At 39.5% G+C, this 27,035-nt stretch overlaps 2 protein-coding genes across 14 annotated transcripts in view; one reads left to right on the plus strand and one right to left on the minus strand.

The window, feature by feature from the left end:
* The window catches only part of PDE8B (phosphodiesterase 8B), an 82,852-nt gene extending 71,447 nt beyond the window's left edge, over positions 1-11,405 (plus strand). For all 7 annotated transcript variants that reach the window (XM_065664093.1, XM_065664094.1, XM_065664096.1 and 4 more), the window contains 7 exons: positions 196-331; positions 1,274-1,472; positions 2,430-2,647; positions 3,476-3,611; positions 6,332-6,499; positions 8,466-8,595; positions 9,138-11,405. In XM_065664093.1, coding sequence (XP_065520165.1) covers positions 196-331; positions 1,274-1,472; positions 2,430-2,647; positions 3,476-3,611; positions 6,332-6,499; positions 8,466-8,595; positions 9,138-9,253 — 1,103 coding nt within the window. In that variant the 3' untranslated portion in view covers positions 9,254-11,405. The remainder of the gene's footprint in view (positions 1-195; positions 332-1,273; positions 1,473-2,429; positions 2,648-3,475; positions 3,612-6,331; positions 6,500-8,465; positions 8,596-9,137) is intronic.
* The window catches only part of WDR41 (WD repeat domain 41), a 34,278-nt gene continuing 10,435 nt past the window's right edge, over positions 3,193-27,035 (minus strand). The window contains exons 4-17 of one of the 7 annotated variants that reach the window (XR_010608964.1): positions 26,233-26,364; positions 25,803-25,865; positions 25,182-25,293; positions 23,762-23,824; positions 22,248-22,358; positions 20,879-21,063; positions 18,391-18,512; positions 17,324-17,412; positions 15,401-15,534; positions 13,193-13,322; positions 8,242-8,301; positions 6,820-6,904; positions 5,240-5,440; positions 3,193-3,720 (exon numbers count right to left, since the gene is read on the minus strand). Coding sequence is in view for 5 of the 7 variants with exons in the window: in XM_065664097.1 (XP_065520169.1) it covers positions 6,916-6,992; positions 8,242-8,301; positions 13,193-13,322; positions 15,401-15,534; positions 17,324-17,412; positions 18,391-18,512; positions 20,879-21,063; positions 22,248-22,358; positions 23,762-23,824; positions 25,182-25,293; positions 25,803-25,865; positions 26,233-26,364 (1,278 nt within the window). In the remaining 2 variants the exon portion in view is untranslated. Of the gene's footprint in view, positions 5,441-5,568; positions 6,993-8,241; positions 8,302-12,441; positions 13,323-15,400; positions 15,535-16,367; positions 16,436-17,323; positions 17,413-18,390; positions 18,513-20,878; positions 21,064-22,247; positions 22,359-23,761; positions 23,825-25,181; positions 25,294-25,802; positions 25,866-26,232; positions 26,365-27,035 lie in introns of those variants that run through there. The other 6 variants (XR_010608963.1, XM_065664098.1, XM_065664097.1 and 3 more) reach the window with 6 other exon arrangements.

A 27,035-nucleotide genomic window follows, 5' to 3' on the forward strand; every position in this document is an offset into this window, starting at 1 on the left:
ATTGGTCTTCTTAGTTTATGTCCAAATCACATGGAATAATACAAGCTATACATACTGTAGGCTTTATTGCAGACTTTTTTATTTTAGGAAAAGAGTTGTTTTACTTGAAAATGAGTTGTTTTCTACATGGAATTCTTCATGTGCGAGGTAAAAATAATCCAGGAATGTTGTAATTCCCCAAATTCATTTCAACAGATGTGAACCTGAGCCATAGTCACCTTTCAGTGCCAAACACCATCAATGATGTTCCTCCCTGTATTGCACAGCTCTTGGATAATGAGGAAAGCTGGGACTTCAATATTTTTGAGTTGGAGGCTGTTACAAATAAAAGGTACTGGACTCCTTTCCCCAAGTGCCTGCAAAGGGGTTGTGGAAGAGCTGTAGTTGCTTTGGCACAGGTCACAATAACTGTGTGAAAGCTGTCTTCTTTGTGTGTGTGTGTTTATAACATGGTCCCATTTAACAAGCCAGGCATGCACAATGGTCACGGATAGACCTGTGCCGCCTGTTGTCTTCCCTGACAGCATCTGCAGCCCTGACAGATCTGCAGGAGATCACTGCTGGTTAGGATTCAGAACATGCCATTTCTGTTTAGTCCAGCCCATACTGCTTGAAGCAGGAAAGCAGAAGGCTTCTGCTTGAGAGTTCAGAAGTTCTGTTTTAGACATTAAGCCCCTACAGACACACACACAAGCAGTTACCTACTGCCTGTTAGGATGTGGAATTCAAGGGAGGGCGGTTTAGTGATGACAGATTCATGCATCAGCTCTAGAAAGTGATCCAGTCCTAAAGCTAGAAGCTAGAACTGCTCTGGGAGACATCAATATACTTTGCATATTGCCAACTTCAAATGGTCAGTAAGTAGAAATCTGGACCCTCCGAAGCCACAGAACAAATTTAAACAGCAGACATTTAACCTTTTCAGTCTTTGGGATGTGCCTGTGTCATGTTCAAAGTCTGCTTTTTTCTCCTCAGGAAAAATATGAGCGTTTAAACTTTTTTCTGAAGCCAGAAGAATTGGTGAAACTCTAGTGGAACTGCACCCTTTCTACTGAACATATTGAAAGGATGTCTGAAAGGATGGTAGATGTAGTGATCTGTAACCTTGGGCAGGCTTGTGAGAGGTTGTAGGTGTGCAATTTAAAACTGTTTACCATTTCCCTCCAACTTTCATATATAAGGTCTTATTGGTTCCTTTGCCAAAACTCTCTCTCTTTAGAACGTCGTAAGTTCCTGTTTTACAGCAGTGCTTTTTAATGCTATTGTTTTGCAGGCCGTTAGTGTATTTGGGCTTAAAGATTTTTGCCCGGTTTGGGGTTTCTGAGTTTTTAAACTGTTCGGAAGGAGCACTGCGAGCTTGGCTGCAAATGATTGAAGCTAACTACCACTCCTCCAACTCATACCACAACTCCACACATGCAGCAGATGTCCTGCATGCTACCGCCTTCTTTCTCAGGAAGGAGAGAGTCAAGGTATAACCACCAGCTAGGAGTCTTTTCGGCTATGATCTCAGTGTGTTTGCCATCTTATATCTGTCACTCAAAAGCCAGATGTTTTCTTTAATAATGGTCCCGGCTTCATAAAATCTCTCTGCCCTTGAAGTATTCCTGTTAATCTTTAGATAAACTGCCCACACAGTTTATCTAAAGTCTGTATGAGCAAGGAATTTGCATTTTTAAGTAGCAGGAATAGAGGGGGATACCCGTCTCTTTTCTGTCCCCTGGTAACTGTTTGTTAGTAACAGCTCTTAATAAAGGTTTGCAAAAGCTTTGGAGAAGGAGGTGCTGAGCTCTTCTCCCTGGGATCCAATGACAGGACGCATGGGAATGGTTCAAAGCTGCACCAGGAGAGGTTTAGAGTGGACATTAGGAAGCATTTCTTTACTAAGAGGGTGGTCAAACCCTGGAACAGGCTTTCTAGAGAGGTGGTCAGTGCCCAAGCCTGCTGGTGTTTAAGAGGCATTTGGGCAATTGCCCTTTATAACATGCTGTAACTTTTGGTTAGCCCTCAAGTGGTCATGCAGTCGGACTTGCCTGATCCTTTTAGGTCCCTTCCAACTGAAATATCACATCCTCTCCTATCCTAAAACACATGAGCTGTTTAGGAGCAGAGTCAATAAAGAGGCATTCAGGCAAGCACACAAAGTAGAAGGACACCATTAGATGATCCATTCACCATTAGAGAATTTTAAGGCAAAGACATGGTTGAGGTGACAGCACAGTAAAAGGCTTTGTTAAGGAAAGAGGGGTTTGGTAAAGTGGGGGGGAGGTTTTGGAGTAGGTAACCTGTGGGCAGAGTGCATGTAAAGTAGGTGCAGGGAAGTATAATCCCTGCAGTCAAGCTTACACTTGTGTGTTTGAGGGTACTGCAAAATGATCAGAGGTTATTTACTTTTTGTGACACATCATAATTTTTCTCTCTTCCTGTAGGGAAGTCTTGACCACTTAGATGAAGTGGCTGCACTAATAGCTGCCACCATTCACGATGTAGACCACCCTGGACGGACCAACTCTTTCCTGTGCAATGCAGGCAGTGAATTAGCTGTCCTTTACAATGATACAGCTGTATTAGAGAGTCATCACACAGCACTGGCATTTCAGCTTACAATTAAAGACAGCAAATGCAACATTTTCAAGAACATTGATAGGTGGGTCTGCTGGAGAAAGGGGAGTGTGTGGGGGTGAGTTACTTCTTTGGTGATTTTAGTTTTGGGTGGATTGAAAGCCTACCTTTTAAACCAGGAATTTAATTTAGATAAAGACATCAATATTTAACCTCTTCCAGAATCCCATGTAGACATGATTTTTCAAAGCAGCTAGATGTGCCTGCATGTGGCCCCATGCTTGCTGACACTGCCGCATTCACATGGGACGGAAAGGGGAGTAAGTGGAGGGAGCTGAAACCTCTGGGAGGGTTGGAAATACCCTGTTGCTGGGTGTGCCCATAGCCTGGGAGTTCCCATTGCATCAGCATAGCTTTTGCAGGGACAGGGTGGACAGAAAGTAATGTGGGAGAGAAAGGGATGTGAAAGGTGACGGGACCTGACCCCAGGAAGGTGATGAATTTGTCTACACCTTATAACACTTCTGGGTTTTGAAAAACCTGAGACTTGATTCCAAGCTAACATAGAGTGAGATGGAAATGTGTTGGTGCCATTCCTGGGGGTGTTGTCTTAGTGTTACAGTTACGAAATTAAACTGTAAATTTTTATTGACTCCAGGGGATTGCTTTTCATTAGGTAAAAATAACAAAATAAACAAAAAACCAACCAAACCAAAACCAAAACCAACCAACCAAAAAAATCCAGGTAATATGGGAATACAGAGCTGGAGGAAGACGGAGAAGCATGATATGGCCCATTCCTCCAATGCTGCTCTTCCCAAGCAGCATTCTGCAGTACAGTCTGAGCAGGGATGAGAAAGGACAGAGCTCTGTCAGTCAGGCTTGCAAGCAGGAACTCTTTCTTCTTCCCCAGAAATCGCTACCGGACATTGCGCCAGGCCATTATTGATATGGTTCTGGCCACAGAAATGACAAAGCACTTCGAGCATGTGAACAAATTTGTGAACAGCGTCAACAAGCCAATGGCATCTGAGGAGACCAGCTCACACGTAAGTGCTGCAGGTCTTCGTGCCTTCAGGCATTTCAGTGAAGTTCTTCAGAGACAACTGTAAATGCCATTTTCATTCGTGTTGTATTAATTTGCATTGTGGTAGTGGCCTAAAAACACAATTGGGTTGGTGACCTCACATCTCAAACTGTGAAAAAATACTTTCATTTTCTTGGTTTCTTTTCTGTGTCTGGCTCTGCCCTTAGCTCATTTAAACACTTCATTTTACAAGCCCTGCCTTCAAAAGCCATCTTGTGTTCAGAAAACCTGTGGGTGGGCTCTTTTGTTCATGCAAAACTCTGCGCGTGGCACCAGGTTTGCACTTGTGCCTATGGTCCTGCCTCCAAACAATGGGATTGTCTAAACCCAGGCGTGCAGCTGAGGAACCTGCCCTGGGAGTTTTGTGTCAGTGTAATCTGGAGCCTCCAAGCTCTTCACCCCATCCCTATTCCTCACTGTACCAAGAAATGGCCAGACTTTTATTCCTATCAGTTATACACCCTCATGCTCCATCACCAGCCAGGGTACCGTTCATAGGGTGCTTCCAGGTTTCCCAGCCCAGGCCCCTCCTGATCTCCTGTTGTTGCCACTTGCAGTTGAGTGCTCAGTGCCTGGAGTGCTCTCCAAGGCACTGTTACCTAAGTAAATACCATCTTATCACAGCTTGGCAAAAATAGTGCTTATAAAGACTAGAGTCAGGCCAAATTGAAGGTCACTGGTATTACAAATAAACAAAAGTAGCTTCTGTCAGTTCTCCATAACCAGACTTTTCGCACTGTAGGTTGTTATGTCATGCAAGTTCTCGCTCCATAGATTGTCATGGGTGCAGAAACCAGTCAGTGTTTACAACTTTGGAGACAGCATTACTTCAGTTATCTGAACAGCATTACAGCAGTTAACTGACCTGTTTCTAGGGATTGCTGAACTCTGTTCACCCAGCAGTTTGAGCTGGAAATCACAAATACAGCTGAACTTCACGGATTCTGTGGACACATTGCACTGTATGCCCCAGCACTTCCAGTCTCTGGAGGGCTCACTGGATGTGGCACTGGGTCTGAATTAGCCTGATCAGTGTCACATGTCCCACAGCACAGGGGACATGCTTTGGGTACTGCTTAAGGCACCTATCACTGTTTCTGCAGGGTGTTCCCAGCATATTGCCTGGTGCTGTGTTTCATGGGTTTGCCCTCCAGGCATGGACTAAGCCAGGACAGCGAGGACCCCAGAGGAAAGGAAGGTCCACATTAGTAGTGGAAATGCCTACCCTCAGTTTTCTCTGTACTTACATGGTGACCAGATGGCAGCTTGTTCCACTGGTTTCTAAAGAAGGCACCTGAGGTGTCACTGGGAAATGTGGCTTCTCACAGTGCTTCATTTCTCCCTCTGACAGTTTAAGCATTGTTCTGAAATGTCTCCTCAATCTACACCCCTTTAAAATGTCTTTAGTTTTCTGGCACCCCCACACTGGCCTGTGGGACTTAGATTCACAAGCCTCACTGAAACCACGTGTTTCCAAGCTCTGAACATATTTCTGGGAATCTTGCTTTTATCCCATGAATGCATTTGTTCCAGCACTTCCTAAAGAGCTGTTCTTAAATACTTTTTTTTACTCATTCTCTTTCATCTTACCAGTTTATAGCAGAGGCTATTTCAAAATGTACAAGAGTTGGAGGGCAATAAAAGTGGAGCACAGGAACACTTGTATTGCAGGCTTGATTTTTTTTTTTTCCTGATATTAGGTTGTTCTGTTCCTCATGGTTAATGGTGGCTCTTTCCTATTTTTGGTTAGCAGCTAAGGAGCAGCATTAATTTGGCATCTTTTTCAGCATGCTGAAAAGAAAATAAATTAATTGTTGAATGTGACATTAGAAGATTAATGTCTGAATTGGCAAGAGTTACTGCAAAATATCTCCCCATAAACCACAAAGAGGTTAATTTAGCCATGATGGTAAAAAGTATTCATGCTCGGTATTTTACTTCAGTTGAAACTGCAGTGAAGGGAGGCTATAACTACACATTATTTTGAGAACAGCGTTAATACCATAGTGAGCTGAGGTAGAGGCTTTTTATTACTCAATAAGGAACATAATATACCTGTGCCCTTCTAAACTGTTCATGACCCAGAAGATGATGCCATAGCAGACTTGTAACCACTACTTTGTCCCCTTCACCCATTCTCAAGAGCAGTCAATAAGCAGTTTAAGTATTTTACTGCCTAGAAAGCAGAGACTCCCTGCAGTTAGTCTGCCACTCCTGCGTTTTCCTACTGTTAAAGATTATCTAAAACCTCATCCTAGCTGATAACTAAGACCAAAAAAATGAAGCAGCCACTACCATCACCATCCCTAAATTTAAACAACTCAGCAAGGAGGACCATTTATCACCTCACAGTGGGTGGATGTGTCCCCTGTCCTGGTCCTGTTCCAAGATGGCAAAGCTGGGATGCAGAGAAGGGTAACTCACTCTACCCCATTAGGAGCCTTTGCTATTAATCATGAAAATCTCCACAACTGTCACGTGTAATGGGGCTTTAATTAGATACTTAGCAAGGCTGCAGTTCTCCTTTGCAGTTCTCCTCCAAATTCCTGGTGCTCTGTATGAAATTAGAAGGCTTCAGGGGGGATGCCTGCTTACTGCCTACAGTGCAATGGAGCTGATAATGATGCCATGCTTCTGCTGGCAGGGATACCAGCCACTGACTCCTGAAACTCTCTTTTACAGAGCGAAGGCAGTGACTGTGAATGTACAGCCAATATAAAGAATTTTCCAGATAACCAGACACTGATCAAGCGCATGATGATTAAATGTGCGGATGTAGCAAATCCATGTCGCCCCCTAGAGCTGTGTATCGAATGGGCAGGGAGGATTTCAGAGGAGTATTTTGCACAGGTACGTATATTTTTATAATGATTATTGGGTTAGGTAAAGAAGCACACATCAGCAGGTCTGCTGTTCCACATGAGGTCTGCCTGGCATCACCACGGAGCCAGATGTATGCTTTTTGTCCCCAGACCTTCAGTTTCACACACAAGAATTCACTCTAGTCAAAGTTAGTTAGTTTGCTTACCACAAAGTTTGCAGTACAAAATGGTGAAAAGGAGCTTTTACACTTTCTCCATCTGGCTAAACAAAAACTATTTGATTAGCCTTTGTCAATTTAACTGGCTGAAATTCAAGATTGTCAACATTCTAGCTTATAGTCCCAATACCTTCCCTGAAGAGAGCATGGAGATCCTGCTTGATGAAGCCCTCCACTGAACCCTCAGGCTGGTCCTTTCTCTTCTACGACAGCACCTGGATGACAGTCACAGTAGGCAGATGATGTGGTAGGCCAGTACTGCAGACATGTGGGCAGTGTAAACACTTATCAAATGGGATCTCTCTGGACAGAAATGGAAGCTCAACTTACTTTCTCAATAATCAGCTTTTCTACTCGTCGTGGTTTAAACAGTCAGCCATAAATCACGCAGTCGCTCTCTCACTCCCCCCCTTCTTGCCCTCCCCCTACTCCCAGAGGGACAGAGAGGAGAATCGAAAAGAATGCAACTCCCACGCGTTGAGACAAAAACAGTTTAGTAACTAAGGTATAACACAAATCACTGCTGCTACCACCAATAATAATAATGATAAAGGAAATAACAAGGAAAGAGAATAAAACACCTCACTACCAGCTGACCGACAACTCCACCAACCCCACCCAGCTGAGCACCCAGCAATACCTAGTCCAACCCCGCAGTGCCCTAGCCCTTCCAGGTAACTCTCCATTACATCCTGGGCATGATGTGCTGTGGTATGGAATACCTCTTTGGCTAGTTTGGGTCAGGTGTCCTGTCTCTGCTTCCTCCCATCTTTCCCTCCTCCCTGGCAGAGCATGAGGCTCAGGAAGTCCTTGGTCAGACTAAAACATTTGGGTTATCAGCTCTGTTCCCAGGCCGAAAGTCAAAACACAGCGCTGCACCAGCTACTAAGAAGGAGAAAAATGACTGCTACTGCTGAACCCAGGACACTACTGGTGCACAAAAGCACCAGTTTCCTGAAACGCTCTACCAGGTCTTTAGTTGAATAACTGATACATTCTTAGCCCTCTTTCAGTTGTGGCCACAGAGTTAAAGGGCATACCCTTACTTCTATTCATCTTATAACCCAACACAAGCACAGAAAGTAGCAACAGCAACATTCCTCTTAAAAAAAGAATAAAAAATGGTTTGAAACAGACACTAGAGATGTAAAAAAGGAGATCCCTGGGAAGGTGTCAAGAGGATGGGTCCAGATGCTTCTTGGTGGTGCCAGGCAATATGACAAGAAGCAATGGGCATAAACTAAAATACAGGGTGTTCTACCCAAGGAAAAACTTCTTTACTCTGAGGGTGACTGAGCACTGAAATAGGCTGCCTGGAGAGGTTGTGGAGTCTCCTTGCCTGGAGGCATTCAAGAGCTGTCTGGAGACAGTCCGAGTAATGTGCTCTGGGTGTCCCTGCTTAAGCAAGGAAGTTGGACAAGGTGACCCCCAGTGGTCCCTTCCAGCCTCAACCTTTGTGTGATCAAAACAGCCCTCTGCTAAAGAATGCTGCAACCCCATTTCCCATTTTTAGCTGGTGTGCCCTAACCACCAGAGCTGAGCATTCTGTCACCAGAGTTAAAAGCAATCACAGCAGTAGAGTAACAGAGGGAAGAGATGTTGATTTCAGTCCCTGTTGAGACAAAATAAAGCACATGAAACTAAGGCAGGTCACCTCAGGGGTTCTAGGGTGTGACTCAAATCTCCCACTGCAATTCATCTAATCCCCTGGCCTTTGCTACTCCAGCATTAAAGCCAGCCAAGTTCTAGGGGCTAACTGGAGTTTTGTTTTCTTAGACTGATGAAGAGAAGAGACAGGGTCTGCCTGTTGTAATGCCAGTATTTGATAGAAACACCTGCAGCATCCCCAAGTCTCAAATTTCCTTCATTGATTATTTTATAACAGATATGTTCGATGCATGGGATGGTAAGTACTTCTGCTTTTTTCTTCCTTGCTCTGAGACACAGAATTCAACAGAGTAAACTGAACCATCTCAAGGTGGCCTCAAGTCAGTTTTTTCCAGGGACAGTACCCATATATAAGTAGTACAGCGTAAGAGCTAAGCAATGATGCTGGTTAAACCCAGTGCACTGCACACAACACACTTTACAAAGTTCAGTGCTTACCAGACAATCTATGTAAAGGAGCACTGACTTTAAACTAAGCTTTTTTTCATCTAGAATGCTTGGGGTTGGGTTTTTTTTTTTTTTTCCTTTAGCAATGCATTTCTTCTGAGAAGCAGAAACTGAGGCCACAGTGGTTGTGTTAGTGCAATTTAATGAAGTCATCATACATTAAGAAAGGGAGTTGCTTGAGAAAGAAACAAACTGAAAAGATCTTTCCCCTTTTAGCATTAGCTTACAGCTGAAGGAACAAGAAAAAGTAGGAGAATGCCGATTTCAGATTAGGTTGGGCTGTTCTTCTGCTTGTTCTGTACACAGTACAACTGACCCTCCTATTCATTTCAGCATTTGCACATCTGCCTGTTTTGATGCAACACTTGTCTAATAACTACAAACACTGGAAAACACTGGATGAATTAAAGTGCAAGAGTGTCAGGCTCCCATCAGAAAACAACAACTGACACCAAGCCAAGAAAACCAGACCTCTTGATCTACCAGTTTCACTGTGAATCACTTACAGACTTGGATACAAGAGGGGTGGTGTTACCTTTCCAGTGAAATTGAGACTTTCTGGCAAGAAGGAAATATTTTATTCACTCACTTCTAAGCTTCTCTGAATCCTAAAGAAAAACGTTTTCAAGAAGGCTACATAATCCACAGATTAATAAGTGCTCTTTGGAAATAACATTTTGTGGCAGAAAATGTACTTCTGAAGCTGATTTCTAATACTGAATATACATCTGTCAAATCTTGTAATTGATACAACTGTATTCACTAACACTTCATACAACTGTTTCTCAGAGGGGTAATCTAGTCACCAGTAGAGTAAGAATAGGTTGACGAAAAAGCATAAAAACTTCCCACTTATCTAGCATAAGCTTTCTCCAATTCTATTGATACAGTTTAGAGAGCTGAAGAACAGTTTTAAAAGAGAACGTGCACAGTAGAACCAAGTAAACCTCCATAAACAGGACACAGTAAAAAACAAACCCTGCACCATTTAACACAAACTTCTTATACAGACTTTCTCTTAGAGCACCACTGTTCTTTGTTTTCCATATAAAATCTTGGAAGCAGTCAAATCCCCTAAAATTAGTCATATAATAAAGAAAACAAGATGTTCTGTAAAACTGGTGCCATCACATGCTTCCCTGCCATCTTAGAGATGTTAACACGAAATGTTTCATCAAATTTTACACAAAAAACATTGTGGCACTTGGTCAACATCCTTTTCTATAAAGTGGTGTTTATACGCATCATCAATTTTATTAAATTGATAAGTCCATGTATGCTACTTAATCCTAGGATGAGCCTGTTGCTTTTTAAAGGAAGTTTCCAGGTTATAATTTGTAATAACATTATAATTTGTACTGCTTTTTCCCTGTACTAAAATGTTGGTTTGTTTTGTGAGGTAAAAAGTATTTCAAAATATGTAAATAAGTTAGAAATCAAACATAGTTTTTCATTAGTTTTAAGATACAAAATTTATGCTTATGCTTCCAAAGCACAAATGCGTATTTTTGTACATCTCATTTTAACCCTGCACAGAACATGAGTTCAAATTTTAGACTACTCTCAGACTATTCAGTTAATAAATACTAGCTGAACTGCTGATTTTTAACACCGTGCACTCCAGGCTGCAGGCAAGAGCTTCAAAGCTGTGGCTGCAGTTGAAGCAGCAGTCCACTACTCCTTAAACGGAAAGGTCTGGAGGCATACTGTTTACCTCTCCTATGCTGTATCATGAATTGAATCCAGTAAAGGTGAAAAAAAAACCCCAAAACCAAACACATAGTTTAGATTGCTGTGGAAGAAACGTGACAATGACTGCTGTCTACTGCAGGTAGCTTACATAATGTGCCAACCTTTTTTGTATGTTTTGTACCAAGTTCTGAAACAAAAGGAAACATTCATAAAATGTAAGTGCAGATAAATGTATATAAGCTATATTTTTGTTAGAATTGTAACAGACCCTTACTTTTGTCATAGCTAAGGCAGGTCGCTGTGTATTAAAATGCTGCATTGTGTATATCTGAAGAATGGTGTTTCTGGTGAAGTATGTTTATTCATTCTTTCTTATTATCTACTGCAACATTCTTCAATGAATTTTAGTCACATTAAGTTGAATCTGGTTTTTATATTGTAAACTGTTTGCTTTTACCATTCCTTTGTTTAGAACTAGTGTTCTCGGTGGTTGTATATTAAGTATTCTGATGACTAAATGTCCACTGCAGCTTGCATTAGAGGAAAGGATTTCAGAAGATTTAAAGCTTTGTTATCTTAATTTGTTAAATACAGCAACACTGTAAAACCACACCCATGTAAAACACTCGTTATTTTTGTCACACTTCTGTCACAAGGAAGAAAATGGCCATGGTGGAAGGAACCTAAGAAATAAAATTCAGCCTCAGTTCTGGTTCACAAGTTAAGGCATTGATGTGTGATCAGTACATTTGCTGCAAGAACCTGTGTTTCTTCCCACAGCCAGAGACCTAAGTAAAAAAAAAAGTATAGTCTGTGTGGCAGTATGTTCTTTTTAAGAGCAAAAGAAATCAGCACAGAATAACTGTCATCTGCCAGTTGTGTCAGATCTCTTAGACTCTGACCTGTCCAGTTGATTAACAGCTGCCTCAGTTACAGAAGTATTAAGAGTAGGTCTGCTGGTTAACTCCATGAGGTGAACATGGAATTCTGCATTGCTGAGATGTGGAAAAAGAAATTTAAAAGGACAAAGTGGAAGTAAAATTTCTAATCTGGTTACCCAAATTCTGCTCACTAGACTTTCCAACAGCAAGTGACAAACTTTTATTTAACAAGAGTGGGCTACTATAGCCTCACTGCTATGCTCAGAGTTCACCTGTAAAAGAAAGAACTCAATGTAATACTCTCAACTCAACCATCTTTAAAGGAAAAGACCTGTGGGAGCTCTATTACCAATAAAGTGTTATCTGAGAACAATGTCACTTTTGATAGAAATATTTCTACGTGCATGTAGGACCATTTAAGGCTGAATTACACCCCTGTAAAATACACAGTGAGTTTTTTTACTAGAATTGTTTCTGTTTCTCTACCAGATATTCACTTAAAAGCAGTCACATAAAAATGAAATAGTTGTTCTCATGTTCTCATGGTTCTCACTGTTGATAACATAAGCTTATCATGTTTTCAACTGATACACTGCAAGTGACTTACTCCTAAAATGTTCAAGTGCTGGATCGTCTGAGCAGACCCAAGCACCCTCTTCTCATGGCTTTATGACCACTAAGTTCCCCAATTCCCCCCTTCCCTAGCTCGAATGGTAACTTACCACTCATTATATCATCCTCACTCACACTTTCTTTGTATCAGTTTTGGGGTGCTTTTTTGTGCTTTTGGGGTTTTGTTGCTTTGGTTTGGGGTTCTTTAGTTTGGAATTTTTTTCCCATTCTTGTTTAACTTTCAGATTACTAATGCTATCTCAGACTTGAAAAAGGCATTGTGTACTTACTTAGAGGCTTTTTAAACTAAAATACTACTTATACTTACAAACTTGGTGCAGATTTCTCTGCAAACTTCAGCTGAGAATTTAATATTCATCTGGCAGAAATGTTTTGCTAATACTGAACACACCCCCTACTACTGCTTAAGAAAGTATTTTACATCCTGAAAATCCATGGTAAGGCCGGTGCTTTTTGTTAGATACAAATTAATTTGATGAATGTTTTGTGGAAAGACTAAGCTAAGCCAATCAGATTTCATGCATGATAATGGTGCTGTATAAAATCCAGTAGTGTAGGTTAACCTGCAGTAAAATGGCAGCTCCTGCAATTTAGGAGTAGCTTTGCCAAAAAATTAAAACTTGACAAATTTTCTTTCTTGCACTTACCGTTAGTGCAGGATAACAACTTAAAATGGAAGAATTCTATCTGAGAACGGTTTTTTGGGTTTTTCTCTAGGTACATATCTCAGCCATGACTGACTGAAGTTTAGCTTCAAGAAATACGTTACATCAAGCAGGAAGACTCAGTGTTTTTTTCTATGCTTCCTTTCTGCACATAACATTGTGGAATGCCCTCAGCTGCTTTACTTTTGATCCATTTAAAGACTTTCACAAATCTTAATTCTGACATCTGCCCATGACATCAGGAATAATATTAGAAACTATCATTATCTTCAGGGTTTCAAGAGAACACCATTTCTGCTGACAGCGTAAGGAAAATAAGTTTCAACATGCAAAATTCTCCTTTGAGAAGAGTAGCAGCAACTAACAATAATTCTAATATAATACATGATATTACTGGTAGTTACTGGTAGTCGTTCCAGGTAGTTCAGACTTTCCTTCACACTCACATTTAACAGGTACCCAGTTTACACATACATAGCCTGTACCCAAGCAATTTAAAATTTGAGCTGCAAATCACCATTTTGCGCCAATTTTTGAAACAGTGCTAAACTGCGAAGTCTAGATTCTTGTTCACCATCTTTCCACAAAATGATGAGGTGGTCAGCAGAGCACGTAGCCAGTCCCAGTTCACCAAAGTACAGGAACATCTGCAATGAGACAATTACTATTACCATGATGCTCACATGAGACTCTCAGCTTGATTAGATGTCTGGTGTACAACTGGACTAAACAAATACACATTTTGCTTGAACATAAGTATGCAAAATTACAATGCATACTTTCTGTATGTTTGAGATATCATAAAATCCCTACATGAAAACAACTCCTTAATGGCACTTCACACTGAAACATCTCAGTTTAGAAAAAGCAGTAAAGCCTTACAGATATTAAAGCTAAGGTACAGAATATTGAAGAAACTTGTTCCAAGTCATCAGCAGTGAAGTGAGTGACTTGCATGAACTCTGATCGCCTGGTTTCTTAGGAATAGAAGCCACTATCCTGTTCTCTTGCGTACACTGTCCCCTTCCCACACAACACCATGGGCTACCATCACCAGCCCTGGAAGGATCACAGAGTAAACAACTGTGACAGACATCAGCACATGCCTGGTCATACAGAGGAAGCCAAACCAGCAAGAACTGCAACACAGGAGAAAAGTACAGCAGCAGTGGAGGGATTTTGCAAGAGCAATGGAGCTGACAAGTCATGTAGTCATCCCTGACTTCAGAGCCCTCCAGAAGGGTGCCTCAAATTACCCACTAATCACAGTTCAACAGCCAATGGATCCAGATCATTGATACCACTATGGCATGTTTGCAGTGTCCTGACTCTTTGGCTTATGAAGGGATCTGCCCAGGGGAAGGACTGTGCTACAGCCTACCAGCTCTGGCAATAGGCACTTACTACCTGTGCAGTTCCAGTAGAATAGTCTGTCCAAGCCCATATCTTTGACAATCACATTTCATCATTACTCAACATTTCCAGCCTCCAGTCTGCCCAGAGTTTAAAAATGGAATTTTCCATATGTAGAACATTGCAGGAAATCATACCCACCATTATCTCAGTTACTCTGTGACCCTGTAGTATCTCAGCAAAGACCCACATGTGCCTTCTTAACTATGCCTCTTCCTGAATTACACAGTATGTCCTCCTTCTCAGATAGCAACTTTTCTTACTGATAAAAGGGCTTCTTTCAGCAGTTTTTCAGGAAGCTGCTAGAGAAGGGCAGAAAACCTTGCAGAAATCACTGTAGCAGAAAGGTTCACCTTAGCTATTACTGAAAAGCTTTCAGTTCTTGGAAGTAGCAGTTCTGAAAGCCAGTCAATCTCATGAATACTTGTGAGAAGAACTACTCCAGAACCACACTGTTCCTCTCTACCTGCCCTTCTCCTTGCTCTTGCCAAGAATGTGTATGAAAGTCCACAATAAGAAAGTGATTTGTTACTCCAATAGATACGTCAAACACAAAAAGCGTGGAGAGAAAATGCCATTTAAAACAAAAACATAATTTATTAGGCAGACAGGCACAGAACAGTACCCGATACCAGTTAAGACTCACAGCATAGAGGGCTACAAAATTCCTGATTGTTTTATATGAGTCCTTGTTAAGATTGCAAAATTAAGACGAAATCTGGGAACAAACACACAGTTCCCAGCCATATATTTTGCATTCCATTAAGAAACCAAATACCCTACATGTATGGATATATCTGCACACACAATCTTTGGGCATCAGTGAGTGTCTGAGTTCTCATTACAACTTTAAGTCAGTACGTATTATTGTTGTCACACTGCACTAAATGTCCTACACAACTGATGTGTTCCCAACCTCCAGAGCCAGTCAGAAGTTACAGTTCTCTAAGAAACACTGCCAAATTACATCAGTAAGTGATACTCATAGAATCATAGAATCATAGAATACTTAGGGTTGGAAAGGACCTTAAGATCATCTAGTTCCAACCCCTCTGCCATGAGCAGGGACACCTCACACTAAACCATGTCACCCAAGGCTACGTCCAACCTAGCCTTGAACGCTGCCAGGGATGGAGCATTCACAACCTCCCTGGGCAACCCATTCCAGTGCCTCACCACCCTAACAAGAAAGAACTTCCTCCTTATATCCAATCTAAACTTCCCCTGTTTAAGTTTTAACCCGTTACCCCTTGTCCTGTCACTACAATACTCCCATACTCACTTTTTCTTGTTCTTACTAAAGCTCACATACCTGCACAGCTGATGAATGACCAATCAAATCACCAACCAGCTCCAAGAAATATACGGGTGTATTTTCCTGCATCTTCTTAGCAGCTTGGTTTGCCTGCTTGTTTGCCCTTCCAAATCCCCACATGTTGAAAAAACCTGGAGTGGGGGACAGTAGAGATATTAGCAAAAATGAAAATACAATTTTTTTTTTCCTCTAACTAAAGAAAGAACTACAGGAGTCACTTAAAATTTTAAAGTATGACAGTCTGCATAGCAAAATGACAGAACCATTGTCCAGCACCACGTTTTTATATCTGGATTATTCACCTTGATGGGGCAAAGAAATATAGCTAGTCTTTTGTCCTAAGCAGACTTAATTTAGCAAACATGCTGAATTATTCACCTGGATGAGACAACAGATGGATTTAACAAGAAAATCAAGGACTGCCAAAATTAATTAGTTGAACAGCAAAGGTAGATGCAGCTCAGTGATGTTTACCTTTCCTTGCTCTTTATCCCCTTAAACTGTTACTTTTATAAAAGAGGAGAGAAATGAGGTGCCAGTCTCTCCCCGTGTTCCTGCACTGAGGCATTAGAGTGCTGGCATATGGATAACAAGCAAGTTTCTGATCCTGAATTGCCTGTTTTTACAGTGCCCACTGGCTTTCTCCCTCAGACTTAAAACTATCAGCTAAACTGGAGTGTACATATTGTACTCCACATGTTCCATTTAGGTAGCAAGAAAATACATGCCTGTGCCACAGCCTCTAGAACTGTGGAATAATACTGGCAGAAGTAAGAAAGTTGGGTTCTGTATACAATGCATATCAGACTTTCTTACTGACCCTTCCCTCGGCCCCATCAGCACACAAGATGTGTGCTAGACCATGGCCCTGGTGCAAAGGATATAACTAGAAAACTGAACAACTACTCAAGGGATTCTTAGAATATAAAAATAGAGCGAATCAGCAGCAGTCCACCTGTCTTACCATTACGTATGTTTTTCTCAAATGCCTCCAATCACAGACGTTGTAAATTTCCAATGTGAAACCAAACACTACTTGTCACAAGAAACAGAACTGTAGATTAGCTGTCACCAGCAATACTGAAGACAGAAGGTTAATGAAAAAGTCTTTCTAAATCTGAATCAACCCAGGTAGCAAAACAATATTTTAAAAAATAAAATAAAATTTAAAAAGCAGCCAGGTAGACAAGATACACCAAGAAAATTATTCACAGCTTGGAAAAAAAAAAGTCCTACAAGACTGTTCCCAGTCCATAATACTAACTATATTGTCCAGAGCACCACTCCAAGACCACAGCAATTAGAGCACATGGAAGCTGCTGGCCTGGTCAAAGAGCAGCAAGCACTACACAGGCACTGTCTGTACTTGGCAGAAAACACTTCCTAAAATACCTACAACTAGCCCTGAGAACCGAGATGCCCAGAGTTAGCATGTAAATGATGTCAGATACAGCTCAAAGTGAGTCCCAGTGTAATTCCAAGTTCAAGGAGGAGATGTGGAAAACACATTTTTCAGTGCCAGCTGCTCATCTGCAAGTTTCTCTTTGGCTTTCTTCACAAGGTCCTGCAACTATTTACTCCTGCATGGAAAAGGGTCCAACACAATTCAGGGCAACAAGTGGATGAAAGTTTGTCAGGAGAGGTCATAATTTTTGTTACATCAGCTGATACAACTGTAAAGACTAAATAAACTTTATGGCACAGAACTGCTTCAGCTGGACTTCCTACCTTCCCCTATCTTGGAACGCTTGTACACCTATGTCTTCTTCAGTTTCCCACCCACATCTATTACCAGTTGGTTGAATACAAGACATTATCTCTTCTCACAAAGCCTGTAAGCCTCTCTACTACTGTATCGTGAACATCAGCTTTCCCAGTATCCTTTTTAAATGGTCTTTTCACCCCGCACTATAAGCAAACCTGTTGGAACTGCTTCAGCTGGCAGCTGCTGCTTTTCTCGGAGCTCCCAAATGCGCACACTGCCATCTTCTGAACAGGAGATCAACTGCCTGTAAAAAGAGTTGTTAAGCAAGACTAGCATGGATACTTATCTGCACAAGTCACCTTGTGACATTTCTATAGAAGAAATAGCAAGTGCCTCAGGGTCTACACAAGTTTGCTAGAACTCTCAAATGTAGCAGGACATCCAGGTGTTCCATACAAAACAAGGGGCATTTTTATCAGGACAAAATATAGTGGACTTGCAAAATAGGTGGAAAAAAATCACGCATTTTCAATCCCATTTTAAAATCACAGTGCTCTGTAAATCAAAAAATAACAAATCTAGACTCTGCAAACAGTTCCACTAATGCCTTCCATAAGCTTACTTCCATTAAGAACAAACTTTTTTTTTCTTATAGGAAAATAACAAAAAGAAACATACTTCTTTTCATTATATATTTAGAATACTTTAGAACAGCACATGCATTTGCAAGGCCCTAATTTTTATTTTCCGACAGGCTTTTTCTCCATTGAAGAAGAGTATAAAGGGATCTAACAACAAAACTATGAGATACATATAAAGTAGCAAAATGTCCAACTTGGCTGTCAAAATAAGTTCCAGCTAGAAATTCAACTGGACAAATGCTGGAAGTTACTATTATTTTTTGTTTTAAAAAATTTCAACTGTTACAAAATATTTCGTGAACAATATTTACTGAATAGCCATAGGCCTTTGCTTTATAGAAGTAAAATGCTATTAAGCTATACATTCTCAGTGTAGATAAAAGTGCTTTATCAGGTCTGATTTTGAAAACAGTCATTTTAATCTAAGCCTGTGCATTAAGCATACTACAGTTTTTTCACACTGAATTACTATGTTGGATTTTCAAAGATCAGATCAACAAGCTCCATCTAACACAGGCAGATCAAACTAAAGATCATGTCCCTGTCCCAGAAATTAGATGTAGCTTTGGAGACTGACTCTAGCCATCCTTCCAAGTTCTGCATTTCTTTACTGCATTAACAAAATGTACCATGACTTGTACCTGTTTGGAATCTTCTCAATGTGCAGTACAGAAGAGTCGTGAGCAGTTCTTTGGCAGGCAATCACACGCTTCATTTGAAGATTATATACGTATATGCCTTTCCCAACAGCAGCAAACACACACTGGAAAGAAAATTCAATGGAACAACTTGCAGAAACAGATACTGAAAGATCACTCTGCGTGTAATGGATTTCCAGCAGTACTATGACATCATCTGGCCTGCATTATCCAGCTTGTTTCTGTCCTTGTGTTACTGCTTTATCCCGAATGTATTGGATCAACAAGTAACAGAAAAAAGAAATGGATATTTTGAGGAAATGAGAGACATGTTCCTATATTCTAAGCAGTTGTTTCATTCCTGTATTTTCATCCTGTACCTTACAGCCTAAGCAGAAACACATGAACACATTTCTGCAATTAAATATTTATGTTCTTACACTAAAATAATACTCTGTGTTTTGACAAATTCTTGTTTTATCAAGAAAGACTGAGAGTACTGGAAGCTGTTATTTTTTTTAAACTTAACTGAAGCTGTAAAAAGAGGTCTTGCTTAAACATTTGGGTTCTACAGAGTGTACAAAAGGAATCCTCTCATAGAAAGGTATTACGCAACACTGCAAATACTTGGAACTATTTTACATTCAATGCTCTTCAGAAAAAGTGCACGGATTCTGTTTCATAGCCATCATGGCCTTAAGAAGCCACAAACAGCTCACAGACCATTGGACCCTGACCCTCTCATGACTTGTAATGATTTTAGACAACTGCATGTACGTACACACAATAAATATTTGGTACCAAACAGAGGAGTGCAACATGCTTCCATTCAGTACATATCTGGATTTTGAATCTACCCTGTTTAGGTGATAGTATGCTGAATCACTTCCCTGAATGGCCTGCTTCCATCTACACAGCCCAAACATTAATGCCTCATAAGCAGTCAACATTTTGTAAAACTGGTAACCCAGTGTCTTTGACTAAGATTCTATATACTTATATGTATTCAACCATGTTTTGACACTTCTCAAAACTCTTTGTCCAGGTTTTTGTTGCATTTTAGTTTTAGCTGGTTTTTTGGGGATTGTTTTGGCTTTTGCTTGGTTGGGGTTTGGTTGGGTTTTTTTCTTCTTATGCATGTGTCACGGGAGCTCAAATAGCTCTGAAACTAAGCTTAGATTTCTGATAGCACTCTACTAAATCAAGCAAAAACACTATGCCCATTACTATTATTTTCCTGGTTTTGTACTACGCTCAATTCAATGGCCTTCCACACCACTTTGCCACTTGTGTATCTCAGCCTTTTCTCCCTTACAGTCTTCTGCCTTAGGACAGGCTCTTGAATTCCATATAGTCCTTACAGCTTTTTAAGACGCTCTTCACAAACCACTCTTATTTTTTTTTCCTTCCTTTTTTTTTTTTTTTCAAACACAAGCCCCAGCAAAACTGTGGTCATTTCAAACCTGATGAAGCATAAATTTTACACCTATCTTGACAGGCAAGTTAAATACACACACATATATATCAGGACAGCAGGTGCACTCCTTAGCATGGTTTCCTAGTATTGCCAAACCTTTACTATTCCATTTGCCTCTGATGATGTTTTGCCTACAAGCTCGGTGTCAAACTAGACATCCTCTTCAATTACTTAACTACCAAGCTGCCTACAGATTTCCCAACAGAGAAAATACCAATTTTATTTTTTAAATATGAAGAACAGTGTTCTGCTTTTAGGTAGCAGGTAACAAAGTAATTCATTATAGAAAGTGGTGAAGAAATGAATTCCTATGTAGGAACTTTACAATACAAACAGCTCCACCCTAAAAGCACCTTCTATTTCAGGATATTATGCTACAACTACCTTTTCCTCTCATGATTCAAAAGTATCATAATAAATAAATAATATTCTGCAGCAATTTGTTTAGTTCACTTCCATGAAAGGAAGAAAATCCTCAGCAGCCTTGGATTCCACATTCAATGTTTTAACTACTTCTGAACTTCCCAAAATTACTTCCCCCTCCCTTTAAAACCCATCCCTGTAGCTTTCAAGCTACATGGGTAGCTTGAAATCAAGCAGGGATTCAGAATGTTTTGAAGACAAATTTCAGAACCTCTTCTGAACAGGACTGGCTTTTGCTCCTAGAATTAAGGCACCCACAACAAAACCAGAGACAAGTACATCTTTTGCACACACACAGACACACAAACACACCAATGTTTCTCTCTCCAGTGTTCAAGGAATGCTCTTTTCACAGACAAATGCATCAGGTAACTATCTGGACCTCAGCCTACATTCAGGATTTTCCACAGCTTTTATTTTGTTACAGTTTGTGTCTTTGAATCCATTTCCAGGAATCCCTTTCTTGCACATTTTAAATAAACCTCTCATATTAAAACAAGTAAACTGAAAACACAAAACACTTGACCTCCTGTGGTAAAGTCATGGTCATGCCACCTCATTGGAAGCAGTTCACTGTTTAAAGCTTTTTACCTCCTCATCAGATGTTAAGTGTTGAACTGAAGTTTCATTTGGGCTTTGAGATAACTTTATTTCTGGCTGTACATCTGGATGAACAGAGGAGTCCCAGAAGTTGCACTCAGATGCCTGCTTTGTCCAGTCAAGCGCATCCCAAACTATTAACTCACCCACATGAGAACCTGTCACAAAAGTAGAGTCTAGAGGGGAAAAAAAACACATACATACAAATCACATTATATTGAAAAAAAAAAAACAAAACAACAAACCATTTCACATAAAATTACAATCCTAAAAAGCTAAAAATCCTATTTCCGAGTGAAGCTATGTAGATTGTACAGTATGTAACTGACAAAAAACTCCCCCTTTGACTGAACATTCATTTGATTACATAGCATAGCTCAGATGAGCAAAAGGAGATGAGCTCTCTCTTGTAGAATTAAAACTAAGAAGGAGAACATCCACCAGCCACAGGGCACAGTTCAATATAGCAAAGGCAAGGAAACCTGCCAAACGTACAAGTATTTGAAGTTCATTTGTTGACTATATACAAAACCCTTCTATTCTTTGCACAAGGAGGTGTATCAGCACCCCTCAGACACAACAAAGTATGTCTCTGCCATAAACTTAAATACTGATGAATAACTAAATGGATGAGTTAATGGCAAGATTGAAGCAGCTGTTCATGAATTTGTTAATCACACATGGAAAGGAACTGCTTCAAGAGTACTTAACACAGGTAGCGTTTTGTCTTTTTAAGGCAAATACTGTTTCCCCTTCATAATCATAAAAGAGAAAATAACTGCAATGTATATACATTCTCTATCACATCAGAAATAGCTTGTCCTGGGCTCTGGGGATGCTCCATGAAAACAAAAAAAGACAGGGAAGAACAAAGTACAAATGGTTTAGAGCTGCAGTAGAGTAGACAGAATTTCAGGTAGTAGCTCAGTATTGCCCTAACAAGCAGCAGAAATCGCATCACCTTCCAGGGCCTCTAAATAATGGATCTATATGCAGGCCCACATCTGCACACCCTGAATGTTTGTTACCTTGGGACTACAACTGCAAAGGATGTGGCATTTAAAGAACCAAAAGGAAAGAGAAAAAAAAAAATTTATTTTAAAGTTTCCAACAAGAAGAAGAGCTCTCACCACTGACATTGCCTCTTTTGTACTCTTTCTACATCATAACCTGCCTGAGTTTATTTCACTGTTAATCCATAAATAAAGTCACTATATTTTCACATTCCACTACTGTTTCAGCTACACAGAAAGGTACCTCTAATAGCTATGAAGTTTCCCTCCAGTTAAAAGTTTGGTCCATAGTTGAAATATCCCACTGGTAACTAAAAAAACTAGTTACATTATAAAACGACTCTTACCATTGACACTGACTAGTGACAAAATGTTATCCTGATGGTCAACAAGGCGTTTTACTTCAAGGACATTCCAACCTTCAGACCCGCCATTACAAGCAATCAACCTAAAAATTACTTACAAAACAGAGAGATAAGCTGTTTAAATCAGCTTTATTGTTCAGAATAAAATGTAGCTATGCTTAAGTAAAACACAATTTTCCAAAAGACACAAACAAAAACATAAGTGAGACAGTATAAGATGTGCTAAGCCACTTATGACCACTCATAACACCAAAAAAATTTTAATAAATTATTTCAGTGTTATTATTAAGGCCTCTTACTACCGCAGCTACAGGCTAAAACACTTTAGTGTACCAACACTGAAATTCAGATAATCTGTCTACATCAGAAGTTGCAGAAAGTAGAAGTGAAAAGTATAAACACCTTTACTGATAAGTAAACTAAAAGCAAAGCATACTTCTCGATGGCTCATCTGACTGAAAACTGTCATTCAAAAGGATGCAATATTCTCTAGTAAGGCCATAAAGATCGACAGGAATTAAGGCTTTATTTAACCAATCTTCCAATTTCTTTTGCATCTCAAGGGCACTGCAGAACTGTGGGAAGTTCAGAAGGAAGTCAACATTGCATACTGGTATCTAAATACAAGAAGACTATTTGCTCCCAATTCTCTGATCAGAATATGAGATTGCTCAATATGATTAAACACTTAGCTAAAAAATAGCAAAGTCTGTTTTGCTGATTCAGTGCTCTACTTTCTCTCCTGGATTTTTTTATAAAACATTCTATTTAAAAGACTGCATCAACAGGTAGCTGATGATTTACAGTTTGCACAGACAGAAAACCCTGTCCTCAACCGTGCAACAGAAACTGTCATATTGTCTCATTATAGCTTTGGACAGTATCATGAGATTGGCAGCATCTCACATTCCTGATGTTAGGATAAGGAGACTCTAGAGAAGCCTAGTATCTGACAACTCAGGTAATGAGATCCTGACCTTCTCCAGGACAAATGTAAACCACCACAATCAGATCTGGATGGGTGGCAATAATAGTAATAACAATAACAAAGAATATAGGAAAGTTTTGTCATGCAGAATTCCTGAATGAGATCAGCACTGTCTGACTCTCAAATAACAGAAAAAGGAAGAAGGCTGCTAATAACACCCTAATACATAGAATCATAGAATCATAGAACAGTTAGGGTTGGAAAGGACCTTAAGATCATCTAGTTCCAACCCCCCTGCCATGAGCAGGGACACCTCACACTAAGCCATCTCACCCAAGGCTCTGTCCAACCTGGCCTTGAACACTGCCAGGAATGAAGCATTCACAACTTCCTTGGGCAACCCATTCCAGTGTGTCACCTCCCTTACAGTAAAGAATTTCTTCCTTATATCCAATCTAAACCATTCACTAGTCCTATACAATTCCAGCAGCATGTTCTTTACACATATCTCTGATAAGCAGCTGTTATAGAAGTATACGAACATTTAACAAAATGCAAACATACTCACTTAGCTCTTTGCCAACAGCTGCCGCAACACAATTTTTAGGCAATTCAACCAAAGCAGTAATACCTTTGAAAAAATACAGGATATAAGGGAGAAAAGGATATTCATTGACCATAATAAAACACAGCAAACTGTTAATTCCTTATTAATAAAGTTGTTCATAATCTTCCTTCCATTTACAAGGTATTATAAAAATAAAATCATATTGCCTGAAGTGAAAGTTGAACAGCATTAGAAATGAACAGATTACCTCAGATGGAGACAGAGTCAGGAGTTTTAGTCCTGAATCCAGAATTCTGAATGTCAAACTTGAAGCTGAGGATCAATAATCTTTTTACTTTAAATACAGTTCTGATATTTATGCCCTAATGCTGGACAGTATTAAGGGTAATTATTTAGACTCTCAACATATGCAGTAACGAAGTTTCTAGATACTGCTACTACCACAGTATGCATGATACTAAAAATACTGTGCAGAGCCAGCTGAAGAGGAATATGTCACAAGATAAAATGCCCAGCTTGCTGTTACTGTGCCTTCACCCTGCGCAGAATTCCCTCAATCTGTGCTGTCACACCATTAAAGGAAAACTCCCCAGTGTCTCTTTCCCCACAAACGAAGCGAGAGATTAGGAGTGAAGAGAGGGCGCATGCTGCACATCTTATTGATCACTCGTACAACAGTTTCAGCAGCACCTCATGCAAAGCACTACAGTGCCACTTCCACCTGATATTTGGCATGGTATTTCACACTGGCGTAAAAGAAGCATTAATATACTCAAAGATTCAGAAGGTTTTGCCTACCACTACTCCGTTCTATGACAAAAATATGAAAAATATTGGTTCCAACTTTGAATTTTGTTCACAGCTTCATAGGTATCTTTGTAAAGTATGCTAATAACATGCAACAACTTTCTTTGCATGGACAGATAATATATAAGCTTATTAACAGAAAAGTGTGACTGACATTGAGATCCGATTACATTTACTGTATTTGTATCAAAACCTGCACTATCTATATCAAAAGTATTAATTCTTAACAATAAAAAGAAATCTTTACTGCTTTACTACTAGAAAACTTTACTTAGGAATAATAAAACTCCCATTTGCTCACAGAGAAAGGCAGCCAAAGCATCTAGTCCACATTAGAGTAAACATGTACGAATCAGCATCCAAGGTCTAAGCCTGTAAGTCCAAGTTAACTACACTTATTGATGTCTGACATATTCTAAAATTCACACAGCACAGGAGATAAAAGCAGCCTTAATTCTGAAATTAAGTCTGACATTTAAAAAAATAGAAAGTGGCTTTAGTACATAATGTTATCACTAGAATTAAAGAGAATTTGCCAAGTTGGTTTTGCATCATTATACAGATCCATTTTACTTGCACTTTAACAGCTATAATGAGTCATTTACATTTTTACCTGCATCAGTAAGATGACTGGTCTTACACAAGAGATCTAATTTTCGGTTCCAAACACACAGATCACTCCCTCCAGACAACCATACATTCAGTCTTTGAAGAACTGTCAAACACTGCAGAACAAAAATCAGATATATGTCCCCTGCAAAAGTTCTACAGGGAATTTCTCAGTGAAATGATCATGCACTTTAACTAGATAAAGCTGTAAGTACCATAAAATACAGTATTAAGGTGTCACTTTTGTGAGAAATAAAAATTTAATTATATACTATATGTTACATTTTTCTATCAAAAATGCAAAAATTGATTTTTTTAAATTTTTTTTTACTATTAACATTCAAGAATTAATTTGACCGTAGGTTGCATTTTCGAACACAGTAACAAAATCAAGCCATAAAGTGACCTTCGTTCTACATCCCTTCAAAAAGAAAACTGAGGTATTAAGAATTCCAAAACCAAATTCAGAATTGTGCTCACTTCTCAGCCACCCATTATGTACCTGTTCTTAAACCAAACACTCATGTTCATTTTAACACACCTGCCCATATGGTCCATAAGCCACACAAAATAGGTACTTACACACAAGAAAACAGCAGACATACCTAGGTTTTCCTTAACTTACCTTGACAGTAGAATGGAAACATGACACTTTCTGAACCTGTCTGCCACTACTGCAATCCCAAACCTGACTTTATTCAATAAGGAAACTGAAAGGTTTTTAATATATTATAAATATAACTGCTGTGTTTGTAACTAAATGACAAATCAGGAAATAGGTATGGAGAATGCCAGTCTTTTAAATACTGATTGTGTTTTCAATATTTGTCCAAAATGAGATATTAATAACAGTCTGTTATGGATTCATTTTTGTAACAAGGATTTCATCTACCTGTGAGCAACAACTAGTGAAATCCTAGTGTAATTAGATTATACCTACTAGACATTATCAGCCAACAAATTTAAACAACCTGCACCCTGTCTCAATGCTACATTTAAAAGTAAAAACCACAAAAGCCCATAGAAATTTGAATCTTCTCCAGATATAAGGATACAATAACTGTTCTATCAGCTGATGCTGTTAAAATCAAGTGGTTTTTTTCTTCAGAAGTATCTGATGAAGGAAATGGTGCTACAGCTGTAATTTTGTGTGTGTGTCCATGAAGTTCAAAAAGTTTTTCTCCAGTCTGAAAAATAAAAACATGGAAAACTAAGGTAAAATTTGGAAAATGCTTACTATAGCATATAACTGTAGTAATAAATGTCACATAATTTTTTCGTAAGGTTACTAAAAATTTTACAGTCCAAGAATTCTGCCTTAATTTGAAAGTTTGATACACACTGTTTAGATAGCACAGTATGTCTCTATTTGAGACTTCCTATCAAACAATCAAACTTTTATGCTAGCTCTCCTTAACACAACTCTAGTGCTCATCCCTTTGCTACAATTTTGTCGATGATAAAAAGACACAAAGCAGAAGAGCAGAACAGATATCATACTTACAGCACTATTTCCAACTAATACAACTAATACAACTAATGTCTTAGTACGGTTTTCAAAAATTATAAGAAAGTTTTTATCACAGCAAGCAACTGAAGTCTTGTTTCTGCACTGCATGAAACATTTAACTTCCACTGACTTTGGTGTCTTTCCAATACAGCTTTGTGTCACCTCTCCATTTAGTCTAATCAGCTATACTACAAATAGATATCAGAAACAGAGCCATGGAAATATACTTAAAAACTTAAGTACATATATAAACCTTAACAGGATTGCTACATATTTGTTGAGTAACTAGTTAACATTTGAGTGTTTACAGCACTTAAAGGAAGGCTTAAAAACACAAGTTCATACACA

Source organism: Lathamus discolor, chromosome Z, assembly GCF_037157495.1.
Source record: "Lathamus discolor isolate bLatDis1 chromosome Z, bLatDis1.hap1, whole genome shotgun sequence".
Classification (NCBI taxonomy): Eukaryota; Metazoa; Chordata; class Aves; order Psittaciformes; family Psittacidae; genus Lathamus; species Lathamus discolor.